The sequence below is a fragment of the Euprymna scolopes genome, chromosome 15, assembly GCF_053919585.1.
Source record: "Euprymna scolopes isolate OS-2025 chromosome 15, ASM5391958v1, whole genome shotgun sequence".
Classification (NCBI taxonomy): Eukaryota; Metazoa; Mollusca; class Cephalopoda; order Sepiida; family Sepiolidae; genus Euprymna; species Euprymna scolopes.
The window spans coordinates 116654450-116673001 of NC_136496.1; the positions used below are offsets into that span (position 1 = coordinate 116654450).

At 35.0% G+C, this 18552-nt stretch overlaps 1 protein-coding gene across 3 annotated transcripts in view; it reads right to left on the reverse strand.

The window, feature by feature from the left end:
* LOC145294080 (cytokine receptor-like factor 3) overlaps window positions 1-18552 on the reverse strand; it is a 67421-nt gene that overhangs the window by 17523 nt on the left and 31346 nt on the right. For 2 of the 3 annotated variants that reach the window (XM_080141136.1, XM_080141137.1), the window contains exons 2-3: window positions 7840-7969; window positions 4654-4861 (exon numbers count right to left, since the gene is read on the reverse strand). In XM_080141136.1, the coding sequence (XP_079997262.1) occupies window positions 4654-4861; window positions 7840-7965 (334 nt within the window). In that variant the 5' untranslated portion in view covers window positions 7966-7969. Of the gene's footprint in view, window positions 1-4653; window positions 4862-7839; window positions 7970-14182; window positions 14548-18552 lie in introns of those variants that run through there. The other variant, XM_080141138.1, reaches the window with a different exon arrangement.

An 18552-nucleotide genomic window follows, 5' to 3' on the forward strand; every position in this document is an offset into this window, starting at 1 on the left:
TTTTCATATCCTATTTTTATGTTGTTAGGTATTTGAGGAGTATCAAATGTTAATATGTAAGTGTTTGTGTCTATGATTTCGCCGGATCTTGTTTTTGTCTGAATTCTTTTGATATCAATGACGTTTTGATTTTTAAGATTATTTTTTGCTTCTTCTAAGGGGCACAGGGCTAATTCGGGGCACCTGATTACACCTTTGCTAGTGTTCAATGTTCTATGGGGGTAGGTTTTTATTTTTCTATTATCAAAAAGTTTCCATTTTTTAATTTCGATTGCTTGTTTCTGGTTTGTTATTTCGATTAACAGTGTGCCATTTTTTTGCTTTTTTACAGTTTTTGGTTTGATTTCTTTTGATAGTATCCTTTCTATTTTGAAAGGAGACATTTTTGTTATTTGTTCTCCTTCAATTGTTTCTATTACAAAAAATCTCGGGAAGGTTTGTTTGTTTATTTCAGTTTCTGAATCTGAGCTGGTTAGATCAGAAACTTCTGAATGACTTCTTTTTTGAGGCTTATAGTGGGCCATTTTTGTAGTTCGTAATTTTTCTTCTCTAGTGCTCCCCACCCACCTCGGAGCCCTATATGGGAGGTGTTGGGGGGGGGGGGAACCCATTCGCCCCAACAGCAACAGGGATACACGGGAGGTATACTCGTCTCGTTGGTAGACCTAAGCACCTGTAGTTCGTCCATTTTTACTAAAAAATTTTTCAAAAGCCTCTTTTTAGTAAGAATATTTGTTTTTCAGCCGTGAAAAGTCCATTTGTCCAGCGAGTCGATTGACCCATGAGCCACCGCTTTCTAAATCTGTTTATTGTAAAAAGGTGGAGGGTACGAGTGGATTTTCTTGTTATGTTAGTCAGGTTTAGAGCTTGACGTGACCAGCCGATTGATTGGATCGGGCCTGTCCAACCGCCCGTCTGGCCCAGTACGAGGCCAAAGTGGAGTGTTGCCACTGATACCTTTGTTTTCCCTAGGTATCAATTACTCAGCCACCAGGATCCCTTTCCTAGGCATTACGGGTCGCCACTCACGGCCAACAGGTGGCTCCATTGAGAGGTTTTTACTCTCTGCAGGAGGGCAGTCGGTGTATTCTTATGCCCCACCGACGGGGTTGAGTAGTAAGGATAGAAAAAGAAAAGAGTGGAAGGGGGGGAATGGGGGCTGTTGTTTTTGTTTTTATTTTTGCAGAACATAATTAAGTTTTACAAAAGGTGAAATAGAAAACAAAAACAGAAAATCGATGTAGGTGCTTTTCGTCTCAGGAAGCCAGTAGACAGCCTGATCTGGTAGCACCAGGTTACCATATTTAAAGGAATGGTCAACATCTTGAAATTTGGAATATAGGCATTTGCCATTTATTTGTTCTGGCACAACATTTGACCAAATCTTCTGATATTAACTTCCTGTGACAAGCAAGACCCGATATTTTCATTGCAAAATTTGTTTTTGTATAAGCTGTATCGCCAGAACAGGTCTCTAGTTACTGGTAATTAGTTGACCGAAACATGCTCATGATTGTGTAGCAACATATTACTGCTTATGTAAAAATAAATAAAGAGTATACCCTGCTCTGCTTTGGTCTCGTTAAACTTCATTGCTAGCTTAACATCTGGAAAACAATAATCTCATTATTTATATATCAAAGTTTATATATTTAAATTTCATTTAGAAAGAATTACTTTACAAAATAAAAATTTATTGTTTGAAGCAAAGAATACAATGTTTAAAATTTTAAACATTGTATTTTTTGCTTCAAACAATAATTTTTCATTTTGAAAAGTAATTCTTTCTAAATGAAATTCAAATATATAAACTTTGATTTTATTTGCTCTATCTAGCATATTGAGCAATATTTATTTGGCTGGGATTGTCTTATATAAATATTGCCTTCCAATAATATTTTGTAAGACTTGAAATCACTAGATTCACTAATATGTAATCTAGTTCATTTCATTAATTAATCTGAAGTATAGAAACACACACACAGATATACCAGAAAGAACAGTTGAGAAATATAATTATTCAATTCATAGAGTTATGTACCGAGAAAATACAGCTATAAAACCTGACATAGTGATATGGGACAATAAGGAGAGAGAAGCAACCTTAGAAGTTAGTGTCCCCAACGATGCTGGGTTAAACAGAGCTGAAAGGGGAAAAGATAATGAAATATCAAGGTCTTATGTATGACATGAAAAGAAATTGAAATTTTAGGAAGATCTTCATCATTCCAGTAATTAAAGGAGCAACTGGACTCATGAAAAAGAATTTAAAAACCGGTGAACCAAGTGCAACAGGATGTCTTTGGGGATTCGGCCATCCTGCATGCGAACGACATGCCCTAGCCAGTGCAGACGTCTCTGAGAGGAGGGCAAACATGCTTGGAAAATTTGCTTTGGCAAGAATGTTTGGAACGCGGTCCTGTCGTGTAATGCCTAAGATCTTTCTTAGATTGCGCAAATGGAAAGCATTTAGTCTGCGCTCTTGATGCTTGTAGAGGGTCAATGTCTCACTGCAGTAGAGTAAGATGTTGAGGACGCAGGCTTGATATATATATTTGTGTTTATGGTCAGCATGTTGTTACTCCATGCTCTGTCAAGCGGGCCATAGTTGTTGCTGCTTTCCCGATGCGGGCGTTTAGCTCAGCGTCCAATGAGAGGTTGTTGGAAATAATGGAGTCGTTCACCAACTCCAGTGTGTGATCGCCAATGGATATGCAGGGGACGTTGCTGACATCTTCAGCCATGATATTTGTTTTCTTGCAGCTTATTGTCAGACCAAACTTGTTGCAAGCATGGGCGAGGCGCTTAATGAGTTGTTGGAGGGCTTCCTCAGAATGGGCCGCTAATGCTGCATCATCTGCGAACAGCATTTCCCTGATGACGGCTATGCAGACTTTAGTTTTGGCACATAGACAGACCAAGTTGAAAAGGCTTCCATCTCCTCTAGTGCGAATATAGACGCCAACTTCAGTTTCATGAAAAGCGTATAGTAGCAGAAGTGAGAAAAATATGCCAAAAAGAGTTGGAGCAAGAACACAGCTCTGTTTCACACCACTGAGGATGGGAAAAGATTCTGAAAGTAATTCATTGAATTTGACGGAGCCTTTCATGTCTTCATGAAAAGAGGTTATCATTCTCAAGAGTTTGGGGGAGACATACTATTTTTTGTAGTAGCGCAAAGAGGCCGCTCCTGCTAACCAGGTCAAATGTCTTTGTGAGATCAATAAAAACGAGGTACAGTGGTTTCCTCTGCTCTCGACTTCTCCTGGGAAAGCAGCAACCGCTATGGCCCGCCTGACAAACAGAGCGTGGAGTAACAACATGCTTACAACAGCCACAGAAGAAACCATTATATTAATATCGTTAGTTAACATTTCAAAACCAGAATATGTACTTAATTATCTCTCATAATTCATATTTTTTATGAAGTACGTCTTATACGTGTTTCGTTGAATAGTGGAAACTCACTAAACAATTCACCAGAGACAAAAAATATATTTCTCAGAAAATGATTGGATTTTGTATGCAAAAAATATGTATATATTTGCAGGGAGAGCCAACGTTGTTCGAGATTGAATGAGGATCAAATGTTCCACTCACCCATACTTTTATTGTCATCGAAATCGACTTTTTTTAATCAAATCAAGTGATTGCTTGCACTATTTAGGGACACCCGCAATGTACTTTAGTCCACAATACATTGTAATCTACATTGCACTGTAGAGAATCTGATGCTGATTTTATAAAATTATCTGTAAATAATGGCTTCATTTGAAGTTTAAAATGCAAAAGTCAAGTATTATGGTTCAATTGTGCTCTAAAATATAAAAAAAAAAACCCATTCATTTCGAGCAACACATCTATATCTTATAAAAGAATCTACAGTTGATTTTATAGGCTGGGTTTTTTTGCTTGTGTGGTGATAAATCTTCTCAAATGCAATTATGATTTTAGATCGTATAAAAGTGTAAACTTCGGTCAAAAATCGGACTTCTTTCTTTAATCCGATTGTTTCAATTATCGATTTTTGATACTTATTGGAAGCATTCCAGTACAAAACCTATTTAAGAACACTCCCAGATACACTAAGTACCTTCATGTGAAATTTCATAAACAAATAGGTCCAGCTGTTTCCAATCCCATAGGAAACAAACTCACACACACAAAGTTCCTTTTATATAATAGTGTGTGTGTGTGTGTGTGTGTGTGTGTATATGCACACAAATTAATTGGAATAAGATGGGTACTAAAGAATAAAGCGCATACTTTTCTTTTTTTTTTTTAGAAATAAAATGCTAACGAGTTTATTGTATTACTTTGTCAGGCATGTTGGTTACCATCTTAGAAAAGAAAGGTGAAAAGTTGCTGGCTTTGTAGATGGTTTCGTATTCTAGCAACTTTTCTTTCTTTTCCAAGATGGCAGGCAACATGCCTGACGAAGGTCATAGGTTACATCAACTGAAACGTTGCACAAATAAAACTGTGACAAACTACTTGCTGCTCAGTTGCATACCAAAGTTGCCCCCACAAAATATAAATCTGACTAACGTCATAATACTCCTACAATATGGCGTGTTTGAGGTGAACAAAAGCAAAAGATAGTGGAAGCTGATCGAAATCACGTCACGTGGGGGGGGGGGCATCGTTGCTTACCCTCTTCAATGATCCTGTTCACTTTGGTGATGCCTTGAGTAATCATGCCTTCACATTCATTTAATGGCGGCAAAGACGTCTGTTCAATCGTGTCGACCTGTTTCAGTAATTCTACCAGCCGATTGTCCAATGCTGTAATCAACTCAGATTTTAGAGTCTCAAAATAAGAAGAGAGTTGCTCCCGGGATTTTTTCCCGCTCGATGTGATCTAGGGAAAGAGAAAGAGAAAAGAATTTAAATATTTATATACATATTATAATGCATGTCCATGAAGAAACAGATACGTTTATATATATGTGTGTGTTGTGGATAAAAAAAAAGTGAATATTGCCATATTAATAAGAGTCCTGTTCATAGGATGTGAAAACTTTGAAAAATTGTTTTTTCTATGTGCTGATGAGATTGCCAAGTTGTACAAAATTATAATTAATGAATTATCATATGTGGTACAAAAAAAAAATCCAGAGGCAACAATGTCATATTTCTAATACTCTACATTGTACTACCAAGAACCTCCCAACTGCAAAACATAATGCATATGGCACAACTTGCCACTTCAATAGTCAAATCCAAAATCCACTTCTCCAAAAGTCGGGCTCTTCTTTACATCCAACCAAAGCATTTCATTTACATAGTGAGCAAGCATATAAAAAGGTGGCCAGTTGGTACCAGTAAAAAAAAACAACATTTTGAAAATGAGCATCAAAATGAGTGTGTTCTTTGTAAAGTGGTGTCTTTACGATATATTTCTGTGTTGAAATATGAGTTTTTCAATTATATTTCACTTCTTTTTTTTATATACTAATCCTTAATTTTTATGAAGCTCAATATAATTACAAAGCATATAACAAACAAATGCCAAAAGTCTATATTTCAAATTTCATGATGTTGACCATCTTACAATTTATTCTTTTATTTACATTGACCTTTACAACTCTTGACAGTAACTGTTTCATAGTGCAAAATAATTCATTTAATTATTATATCAATCAATGAATCTATTTTGCCCTTAACTTATCAGAAGAAATATCAACAATCAATTCCCTAAAATAAAAGAAAATGCATTTTGACATGATTACAAAATCTGAAAATTGGAAGAGAAGATGCAATTACCTTTTATTTTATCCTTTATCACGCCATTTTGAATTTACAAGTAAAATCACTAAAATTTAAATATTCGCATTAATAAATTGTATTAATTTTGATATACACTACTAAAAAAATATTCTATTTAGTATTTTATTAATTTATTATTTATAATTAAAATATATATATTTACTTAGATAATATCTATATATTTATTCAATTTTATATGAAACTAATTCCAAAATATATACATTCTATTTCTGGTTATATCAATTGTTGATTTTATCTGAATTTTATATTCCTATAGAATTCAATTTTATTACTATTTTGATTGAATTTATTATTACATGAATTATAATTCTTTATTGTCATTTTTTTTTCTTTAATCTTACTTAATTTTAATATAAAATTTCCCTTTTTATCAGAATTTGTTTAAATAGTTAAAAGAGGACACCATTCCATGTTTGTTTGATGAAAACCAGTTTTCTTTTTTTTGTTGCAGACCATCTACTGGTCAGTTGTGTACAAATCCCAAAAGCGATAGGAGCCTTTTATCACGTCTGAAAATGACACAATGTTCAACGAGCAAGATTGGAGATGCGTTGGTGTACAACTCCGGCTCTCTACCGATCCAAGTTATGACAACAGACCATTGCCAACACCCTCAAGTTTCTGGCCATGGTTATGGTCTTTGGTGTAGTTTCAAGTGAGGGCCACTTCATGACACCTCATATCTACAAATTTAGTTTGAAAATCAACACCAAAGTGTATCGGGATGTGCTAAAAAGTGTAGTGGTCCTCTGGTAGACCCTCAGCGTGCCAGCCCACGTCCAAAGAAACCCAGGCTTGACTTCAGAAGGAGTGCTGCGACTTTGTACCCTTCTCTTACTGCCCCCCTCGTCCCCCAACTTGAACCCACTGGACTACTTTGTTTGGTCATATGATGAGAACATCACCAATATGACCTCCTACAACACCAAAACCAGCATGATTGCTGTCATCCACCGAGCTCCTGCCAGTGTTTGTGAAGAAGACATGCTCCCAGTTCTGACCTGTATTGAGGCAGTGATTGAGGCTGAAGGCAGTTGCATTGATTATATGTTAGCTCTATTATATAGTCAAGTTACCTGAATTGATTTTTTTCAATGAAAGTTTTTAAATAAAGCTGTAGTTCTGTTCAATAGAAGAGAATTTTGGACAAGAACCAAATTCTGTTATTGATTTATGTTAAATAATTCAATCATTCAATTTAGTTTATTTTTCTGTTTCACTTTCATGCAATAACCATTTAAGGACATCAATGTAAGAATCGGACAGAAAAGCCGTCAGAGTTTACAGAGTCAATGCTGACAACCATTTAATAACATACAACCCATACATAAACTATGCGCTGATTCTGTTGTTCGCAATGGTTTCCAGATTCTTTCTAGTAATACTTAGTTCACCACACCTTATCACATAACTGGACGTATACTAAATATAATTAAATCTTTCTAGATAATAAGACCATTCAGGTTGTCATTGATGGATGTACATCCAAACAGCATAACATTAATGCGGGAGTGTCTCTCTTAATAGTATTGCAGTTTTGATTTTCATTTCAGCCACATCCATAAAGTATGTGGATAATATCGAGTAGTTTCAAGATAAAGGGCGTATCTCATATCAACAATAATGTGATGCAATTTCAGAAAAATGTGTTTATTTCGATTTTATTGTTACTTTTTAATATTTAAAAAATATTTAAATAGTATTCATTTCGATTTTATTTGTAATATTATGGCACGAATTTTTACTAAATATAAATACAATTTTCAAGGCTTTTTCAAGACATTTCCCACATTTTCAAGGTAGCAATAGTATTAAGGGCTTTTCAAGACAAAGCTCAAAATCCAAGGTTTTTTCAAACCTGTGTGAATGCTGATCAATGGAAGTACTACTATGGAATTGACTCCATTTAAACATTGAAAACCAAGTGGTTGGTCTGCGTCATTATCCACTGCATCACTGCCACCACCCATAGGTAATTTTGTTTTATTTAATTTTTTAAATAATTAAACAGTGTTGTATGTATGTGTATGTATGTGTGCATGAACTTACCTGGTCTTTGGCTTCATACAGAGCATCTAATAATCCAAGAAGTTCTTTTTGCTGCTGTTTAGCAAAATCCAAAATTTCTTTCACACCTTGTTCGAGTTCTTGTGTCATTTTGTTGGCGCTTGGCATTGATCTAAAAGAAACAAGTTTGAGAATAGAAAAATAGATAAAAATCTACAAAGATTTTTTTAAGATAAAATCAATACCAGAATTTAAAAAAAAATTTTTTTTAAATCAATTTTCCAACAAATTAAAAAGATTTGATCGTCGGGAAAATGTTAGAGTACTAGAATGAATCAAGAACATACCTGTGGATTTAGTGTCCCAAATGCTCAACACCTCATTGTTCCCCCGATCCGAACACCCTTCTTCACCAGATTGGAGAAGCTCCAAACCCCCTTATTCCACCAGATCGGAGAAGCTCCAAACCCCCTTATTCCACCAGATCGGAGACGCTCCAAACCCCCTTATTCCACCAGATCGGAGACGCTCCAAACCCCCTTATTCCACCAGATCGGAGACGCTCCAAACCCCCTTATTCCACCAGATCGGAGACGCTCCAAACCCCCTTATTCCACCAGATCGGAGACGCTCCAAACCCCCTTATTCCACCAGATCGGAGACGCTCCAAACCCCCTTATTCCACCAGATCGGAGACGCTCCAAACCCCCTTATTCCACCAGATCGGAGACGCTCCAAACCCCCTTATTCCACCAGATCGGAGAAGCTCCAAACCCCCTTATTCCACCAGATCGGAGAAGCTCCAAACCCCCTTCTTCATCAGATCGGAGACGCTCCAAACCCCCTTATTCCACCAGATCGGAGACGCTCCAAACCCCCTTATTCCACCAGATCGGAGAAGCTCCAAACCCCCTTATTCCACCAGATCGGAGAAGCTCCAAACCCCCTTCTTCATCAGATCGGAGAAGCTCCAAACCCCCTTATTCACCAGATCATATAAGCTCTGAACAATCAATTTCTCAGACGACAGAGGCTCTGACTCATATTCTTCAGTTTGGAGAAATTTAAACTCCGAAGCAGTTATGTTTTTCAAGGCTCTGTGAAATTAATATTTTTGTTTGATTTTAATTAATGAAATCTAAATGTAATACTATCAACGCCCCCCTCCCTCCCATACAGTCCCAGGTGTGAAGAATTTAAAAAAACAATTTATCGGTAAAAAAATGGTATAAGATGTTTACTAAGACACACACGGGAAACTAAAATAGGATTGTTAATCAAGGTGTGGCAGTGATTGGAACAAAAGAATTGGACAACAGAGGACAATATACTTAGAGTTTGTTTAGGAGTGGCAACCCCTGTTTCCAAATTTCTACATCCGCTAGCCCTTTCTTTTCTAACTCATACTTCTGTTTGTATATATTCAAACTAATCCTTGCCATGACCTAATTCAACTTGCATCTTTTAACATGTTACTTTGAATAACGTTTTTCTAGCCAAATTTATTGTTTTTATCCCCAGGTTTGAAACCCCATATTGTTTATGTCCACTTTCCTTGTTATTGTTTCTAAGTTAACCTAAATATTTTACTAAACATTCCTTTCTTTTAAAACATTCTCTCTGCATACATTTTTTCTACATAATAGTGAAAAAAATAATAATGTTCATTATCTAACACTAGTCATAAAATATGCTTAAATATGATATTTTAATTTGTCCAGATTGTGTATATATTATAGCGTCGTGATTTCAAGAGTAAAAAAAAAAAAAGAAATATTTGGGTGCCATCAGCTAGAATTGAAACCGAAAGCAAAACATTAGCATTCAAAGCTGGTGACGTTACCACTGTACCAACATGACACGCATATGAAATGATCAAAAATAAACTAAGAAATAAACTAAGATGAATGTATAAAATGTATAACGATTTTTTTCAATTTTTACCCTTTTTTGACCCCTTAAAAACTATTTTAACCAGTTAAAGACCCATAAAAGAATGGTCCATAAAAAATCCAATCATTTGTGGCCCCTAGTGCTGCTCTGTGGCTTTTAGTTTCGGTGGAGATAGAGTTTTAAAATATGGAGACAGACATAGTGCCTTTTATATATTAGATTTTAGAATTTTTAATAATAATAATAGTCAATTTTCCTAAATCGACTATCAGCAAGGCAACCCGATGTTGCCCTGGCATAATCTAACAAGAGGACATGAAATCCACGGTACACAACGTTGGGGTTAGTGTTTATCATCGAGCAGGGAAGATGTGGTATCACAATGAAAAGCACCTGCAAAGTCAGGGACTAAAAAAATCAGGTCAAATACATAAAAAAAAGAAAAAAATATATAATTTTTTCAGATTGCAAAATCCTGGTCAAATGTTCAGCAACACAAAGCGTATTTGCTTCATTTGTCAAGTTGCAACAAAAGCAACCCAGCACTCTATATAGAAGCTATTGTGTTGCACCGTTTGAAGCAGCCATTTTACCAATTCTTTCATTTCATTCGGATACCAATTCTTATCCTTCAAATGAAATAGCACCAACGTTTTTCTGGGTTACTGAAGAATTAAAAATATGAAAAGTCAGCCAGTCGGGTTAGAGCAATTAATAATCTGAGAAAGTTAGGTTCAGACAATATGTTGGGTAAAGCATCAGTTTAACGTCTTGAAATTCCTTGAGTTTATTTTGGATTGTTCAAGTTGCACATATCCCCCCAAAAAACCTGTTTAGCAACAAAATCCCACCCCTTCACCATAAGTGTCTCTAGATGCCAGAAAGCCTGCTACTCTAATTTTTCGACCACCAATAGCCATGACTAATAGCACCCTACTCAAGAGCTCTTCCTTTTTAACTTCTCAGCTTAACATTCACATACAACATGAACTGGAACAAATACATTGAGGATATTGCAAATGCTGCTGCAAAGAAAGTGGTTTTGCTCTACCATGCTAGAAGACTACTCACACCTGATTGTATCCAGTATCTTTAAAAAACCATTATTCACCCATGCATGGAGTGTTGTTGTTACCTCTGGGTTGGTGCATCCACTACTAGTCTCTCCTTAGACAGGGTTCAAAAAAAGAGTTTCCAATCTAATAGGTCCTGCACTACCAACCACTGTCCAATCACTGCAGCAATGTTGCATCCCTGTTTCTATTTTATAAGTATTTTAATGGAATGCACTCTGATGAACTCCTTGCACTTGTACCCCTCTTCAACGTACATACTCCAACAAAAAACCTATTTAACAAAATCCCACCCCTTCATCATAGAAGTCTTTAGATGCCAGAAAACCTGCTACTCTAATTGATTCTTTCTTTGGACTGCTAGACTTTGGAATTCCCTTCCTGTTACTTGCTTCCCTAACTGTACTGACATGCAGAAGTTTAAATGTAATGATAATAGATATCGCACTCATTTCCTTACATAGGTCCATGTAAACATAATCTCAAATAGTAGCCCCTTACGTCCAAGTGGCAATCTGCTTTGTTTATGGGTGAACGTATAGAAGTCACATACATCCTATGATAGACTACTATTGCTATATCTAGGTTGAGGTGGAAAAAGGGTGCTTATCTAGAATTATACTTATAAAAAATAGAAAAATCTTTGTGATGTACGTACCAGTCATATAACAAAGATGTCATATTCCAAAATTCATGTAATTCGATCAAATAGTTTGTTTTTTTTTAACTAAGAAAATAAAAAATTACGATTTTTAGCGATTTTAATACTAAACGTATCCATTATAAAGGTTAATTTTCATCTCTATAGTCTGCATTGAGTTGTCTCCCTCTTATTTATTCAACATGTTCAATCAAAATTGCTCAAAATTGCTTAGTCATAAAATTTGATTTTCTTAGTTAAACAAATATTACTTGATCAATTTACGTGATTTTTGGAATATGACATTTTCATTCCGTGATGAGTACATACAAAGATTTTTTTCTGTATTTTTGCTTTTTTTAAATAAATGTAATTCTAAATAAATACTAGAAAAAGTCTTATTTTTTTATCATGAGACGGTTTTTTTTTTCACTTTCAAATAATTTGAAGGAGAAAGAATGACGAAGCAAATATCAGACAGCAAACAGATTAACAAAATTAAAATAACAGGAAATCTGATAAAAAAAAATGGGAACAAGATAATTTATGATAAAAAATGTTCAACAATCACGTCAATCTGATCGTATTTCATTAGATATCAGAGAATCTTTTTCAAGTATATCGAATCGCTTTGTCTGCTACTTATTTTAAGTGTTTTATTCATATATATTGTCAGCCCAGAGTGTAACCAAATAAATCACAGTTGATTGACTGTTCAGGTGACAGTCTCAAATCAGTTGTTGCAGACGCATTATTTTTATGCAAACTACAATGAATTCTTCAGAACAGGTAAGATACCAATTTAGATTTAAACATTTTTTTTAAATGGGTCGAAATTTTTATTTACAGACTATTGCGAGTTGAATTGTTAGTGAAAAAGATTAGGAATAAACAGAAGGTGAATGTGTAGTTTAGCGGTCTAAATTATTGGACTGACAAAACATAAAAACTATTTTTCATATAAAACACATTAGACACAAAGGCTGAAATAAAACCAGGAAAAAATTCATTTTTTTTAACTTTTCATCATTTTTTATTAGACTAAATGTACGACATTCGAGGCCGCCATATTGCTTTTAAGATTTGGACTTTTTAAGGTGAAATTTGGCCTTTTTTTACGCTCTTTAATGGAACCATGTTTTTGGCCGCCATATTTTTGTTATGAAAAAGCGTGAAAAAAAAAAAAAAAGGCCAAATTTTAAAAGCAATACAGTGGCCTCAAATGTCATACACTTAGTCTAATGAAAATGATGAAAATAAATAATAAAAATGAATTTTTTTCTGGTTTTATTTCAGCTTCTGGATCTAATAATGTGTTTTATATTAAAATAGTTTTTATAATTTTTTTGTTTGTCAAGTGTCAGAAATTAAAAAGAGGAAATATACAACATGTGTGGATGGATAAAAAGAAATTTTAGTGAACATATGCATTTAAGAATTATGGGATATTTACAAACAAAGGGAGATAATAAGACAGACAAAAGTTATCAGACTTCCAACACAGATTAGCGAGGGGTGGCCGACCTTGCCCAATAGTAAAATAATATGGTTAAATATATTTTAATTTGTGCAAATTTTGTATTTATTATCATAGAGCCAATATATTACTGATTTCCAAAGTTTTTAAAAACTGACTTAGGTGCCATCAGCTAGAATCAAAACGAAAACATTTATTGCTCCAGTCACATTCCTTACCATCTGAATCATTGACAGATAGATAAGAAAGATTTTAAAAAATTGAATGGATACTTTTATGATGTGGGTCATTGAACATCAAAATGCTATTTCAAAAAAACTTCAGCATGACAAATGAAAATCTTATTTAAAAAACACTTCAGCGCAACAGACAAATACAAATGCTATTTCAAAAAATTGAGCATGACAAACAAATGAAAATGCTATTTCAAAAACCTTAAATGTAACAGACAGACAGATCGCCTGACAAACAAAGCCTCTTATACAGATACACGGACGAACCTAAAAAAGAAAAGGTCAGACTTCCTTTTGAACTAATTGTGCAAATTCATTCTAAAGTTGAAATTGAAAAACACATCAGCTGATTCGGTGCTGGACACGTACATTTAAAAGTGATGAAATGTCAGGCAAAGTCAGGAATAACCGTATTAACCGTTTTTTACAAGAGAATCTTCACAACTGTTAATCGTGTGTTCTTGTCAACCAAACACCATTAAATGCAAAACTTTAATTGAAGTGTAGTATCTGTCCTGATGCTGCATTTCATTTATTCGGTCCTCGATCAGTGGATAAATCGGTGCTTGTCCAGAATTTCCACTTTATTAAAATCAAAAAGAAAAAATTTGTATGATGTGTGCAGTTGTGATAGAAAGATATTGTGTTCCAAAAAAAATCACAAATTGATCAAGTAGTTTTATTTTTGACTAAGAAAATAAAATTTATGGTTTATCAATGAGTAACTTTCTTGCGACACCATTTTAAAAACTCTAAATAATTCCAATTTGTAAGATTTTAGAAAGCTATTCTTAACATGAGGAAGGGGGGGTGACATTAGAAAAACTTAAATTCTCTTAAAGATAATTTTTTTATAAAAATAAAACTACTTGATCAATTTACATGATTTTTGGAGTACAATATTTCTGTTCAGTCATGGGTACGTATCATACAGATATTTTTAGCACTTCTGCATTACACGGACAGGGTCATTGTTAGGGAGCGATAACTCCAATTCCTTTGCTGTGAGAAATTTTTGTAGAACTCTGCCGTCCAGAAAAATTGACACAACAATGAAAAGCAAACTTACCAGGTTGATGCAGCCGATCGAGTCCTATCATTTGCAAAAATGCTCCGTGTCATTTAAGCTACTCGTCTGATTCTATTAGATAAACTTTTTTTTTCTTCTTCTGTGAAAGCTTTCATGGTTTCTTGTTTAGAGTCTAAAATTTCCATGTTCTTTCAAGGTGCCAATATTCCATTGAAGTGGGAATCCCCATGTCATAATAGTTGCTGATTGAAAAGACAATATTTTGTCTGGAAGGAAAACCTAATGAGTTAGGTTGTCTTGCAGTGCTGAGACTAAAAGGGACTAAATCACCCTTAAATCGAGGAGTCCAAGAAGCTTCTGCGATAAACATGAACTCACGTCCATCATGTTAGAAAGCTAGCCAAGAACTAACTTTGTATGTTTGAATTCTCCAAGTATGCACGGGGTTATAATTTAAATCAACCAATTAAAATGGCTGTAATAAAACAAGGCATCAATTCATATCAACCAATGAAGATTCTCATTTCAAGTTATGCAATTTCTGCCATTGTTATTTATTTGCCGTGTTAGTTGACAAGATTTTTTTTTCTGAACACAAAAAATATTTGAAAACCAAAACATTTATTGTATAAAAATGTATTAATATATATTTGTAAAAACATTTAAGAAAATATAATTTAATAAAACAATTTTTGAATTAAAGCAACATTGGATTTTTTTTTTTTTTTCCAAAAAAGTTTTTGAATTAAAATTTGATTTTTTTTCCCAAAAAAATTTAATAATTTAAATGAAATATTTTTTGAATTAACGCAATATTGGATTTTTCTTGCTGGTTTTTATTTCCCTGCCCAAAACATCCCCCCCCCCACTACTTATCAAGGCCCAGACGTCATTCGAGGATAAGGGTTAAAGGGTGTACAGTAGTCACTGGAACAATATCATAGTAATTGCTAATAGTGTAAATTTAGTAAATTGGATTACTTAAGGAGAACGGCTCATCAAGAACTTGTTTATGTTGGTTGGTTGGTTGGTTGTTTTGTTTTACGGCATATCAACCCTTTTCAGGTTATTTAATGCCGAATCTAGTGATTTTGAAGAACGATTTTTTAATATAGTATATTTGTTTTTTTAAGTCGTAATCTATTTAACCCATAGTTGGGACCCTAACAGGTGCTACCACTCCGGGTCAGAGTGGACCTGGGAGCAATGGCAATTAAAGGGTGGCTCCACACTCCCTAAGGCCTGCAAGCTGGGGCATCACCATCGGATATAGTTTAAGGTCATATCCAGGACCTGTTTATGTTGGACTTGAAGATATTGTAAGCTGGAAAGTAGGTAAATGGAAGACAATTCCACAGGTGTGCAGTTCTTAAAAAGAAGCTTTGTTCATGGAATCTATGTTTAAGTTTATGCACAGATAAAGAGTGGGGAAATTATTGATAGTGGTTTCAGTTAGACAAGTGTTTCTCGTGAAAGTTTGGTAAAGGAGACCATAGATTGGAGTTCAGATGAGCACTTGCCATGAAAATAATGATAAAACAGAGATAGGCTCGCACGTCTCTTCTGTTGCAGGGAAGAGAAAAGGGTATCCTCTATGAGGCTACAAAGTCTATTCCAAACTCTGTCAAGATATGGTCTTTCTAGCAGCTCCTGCCCAGATGTGGCAACAATACTCCATCCTTTGACATACCTGGCTCTTATATAGTGGAGAATTGCATCAGCAGTAAGATATCTACTTGATCGATAGAAGGATCCCACCATTTTTCTAGCGACCTTGGCAACAGATTTGATGTACGTTTTCCATTTCAGATTAGGAGTAAAAATCAGAAGCTTGTCAAAACATGGAGCCTTCCCAAGACAAGAGCCATTCATTTCAATTGATGCCAAATGGGGATCAGAGCATTGATCATGTAAAGATAGAAGCTTGGTTTTAGATGCATTAAAAGTAACCATCCACTTCTTTCTCCTGACCTAGATCCCTCGTATTATCACTTATTTTGGAAGATCAGATAAATAAACGTGGATTTATAAGATCAAAGAATCCAACCTTGATCGCCCTTCGGGGCCCGTGGCGCAGTTGATAGAGACATTGAATCTCTACAGTTCCAGATAAACATTGTCTGAAGATAGCCGTTTCAATCCCACCCAAAGCGTGCCAGAGGTTAATTGGCAAAAAAAATGTGGTGAGACGACAACAACTACGGATGGCAGTGATGGCTGAGAATGCAGTTAGGAGATTCGAAGTTCCTATCCGTCGCGGTTACCACCTGACGAAGGCCAGAGGAATTAGTTGGCCGAAACGTTGTGAATAAACAATCCCATAAAAAATGAAAAAAAAAAAAACAACAACTAATAAAGATGAGACTAGTAGTCCGAAATAAAAATAAAATTAATAAACAATTTTTTGTTTACTGTAAAGATTTTACGCAAATATTATGCAAGCATAAATCATGGAGAATATCTGCATGAATATAATTACACGTAATAGTTAACTCTAGATGATCATCCCATAAGAAAACCGAAAAAATAATAGGGAATTAATTAAAATGAATGTTTAAAAGAATATGCAAATTAGCAAGATCTTTTGCTAGTGAATGCAATTCCACAACCCATATACAAGAAAATTGCATTTTCTTTTTAAATAAATAGAAAATAGGGTTTTTAATATGAATATCAATACACACAAAAGAAAAACGACTTTATAGGTGTGTATATATATATATATATATATATATATATATATATATATATATATAAAAAATATTCAATAGAGTATCGGCTCTGTAATAATAAATATGAAAACTGCATGAATTAAAATACATGATTTTTTTTTTTTACTTTCTTTCCACCTCAACACTCACCTTTAAAATGATGACGTTTATACATTTATTTGTTATATACTGGTGGTATTAAGATGTATATTCTGTATTATTGTTGTTGTTCGTCTTAGGAAGAGTCTTAGTGGTTCATCTAGAGACGGGGTACATTCTACTACAGGAGCACCAAATTGAGTGTTTGTTACGTTGTCCTATCATAAAGGATTGAGTGTTTGATTATCTTATCAGAGTTAATGGCATTTTCAAGATACCTCTGCTTCTTCGATGTTGGTCCATCTGGAATCTCTCGTCTGGGAGGGAGACTGGTACCTGTTTTTGGGGACGAAGATTTATTTCACTCCAAGACAAGAAATTGGTTCTATAGTTTTTTTTATTCACCTTCCAGATCGATAGCAGAAGAATGGAAAGTGAATTTCGCCTGTGTGGTTTCTTCTTCTAGGTGTTATTTCTACCACGTCAACGTTCGTCCCCCTCCCCCAGCAAAGGGGATGAGACAACGGCAAATCCGTCCGCTCTCTTCCAAGTCCCAACCAAATCTCCCCGATTCAGCTAACCTGATCACATGACTCACACGCAATCCAATCAGCTGATCTTGACTTCCGGTCAACGTGTCTACACTATAACTCGCACTCCTCCCTCTCTCTCTTGATCCATTCTATAACATATGGGTATGCTAAAAATGAATATCACATTTAAATCTGAGGCAAACAAGTTGCTTTCTGAATATAAAAACTTATTATCCAATGTGATCCAATGTTTTCACTAGTGGGCATGTCTTTTCCAATTGAAAAATGCTAATGTGCATACGTGTTACAAAACACCCCTTCTTCCTCATGTTAAGAATTACAAGGGTTACTGACATTAAGTAATACATTGGAAAAAATGTCTTATCCAGAAAACTACTTGTCTACCCTAAATTTCAATGTGATATTCGTTCTCAGCATACTCAAAAACCTATAAAAGTCGTCAATTTAAAAGGTGAGTGTTAAGGTGGAAAGAAAGTAAAAACTTACCAAATACAAACTGTCTTCAATAAGTCTAAAAATAAGTTTCTTTGGAATGGGCACTTTTATTGATAGTACACACATGAAACTTTAGTCCCCTTTTGAAATAATCTCCTCCGGCTGCAATGCACTTGTTGTACCATTCTAACAACTTTTGGAAGGCCTCATGGAAGTCCTCTTATGTGAGCATGTCAATGATCCTTGTCACAGCCTCTTTCATCCCCTCAATTGTCTCATAATGACAGTCTCTAAGGTTTTCCTTGAGCCTAGGGAATAACTAAAAGTTACAAGGAGAAAGGTCTGGACTATAGGGAGGGTAAAGAGCTTTCTTAATGCCCATTTTGGTCAAAGTCTGTGATAAGGATGGAGTCATGCAAATCTTCCACATCTTCAGTTCCTCATGTATAATAGTGTGTACAGTTCCCACACTGACATCAAACTGCGCACTTATTGTCTCCATAGATACACAACAATATTTATCCATGAAATTCTTTATTTGGCCAATCAACTCAGATGTTCTGACTTCCTTACTTCTCCCACGCCTCTCATCATTCCTCACATACTCCCT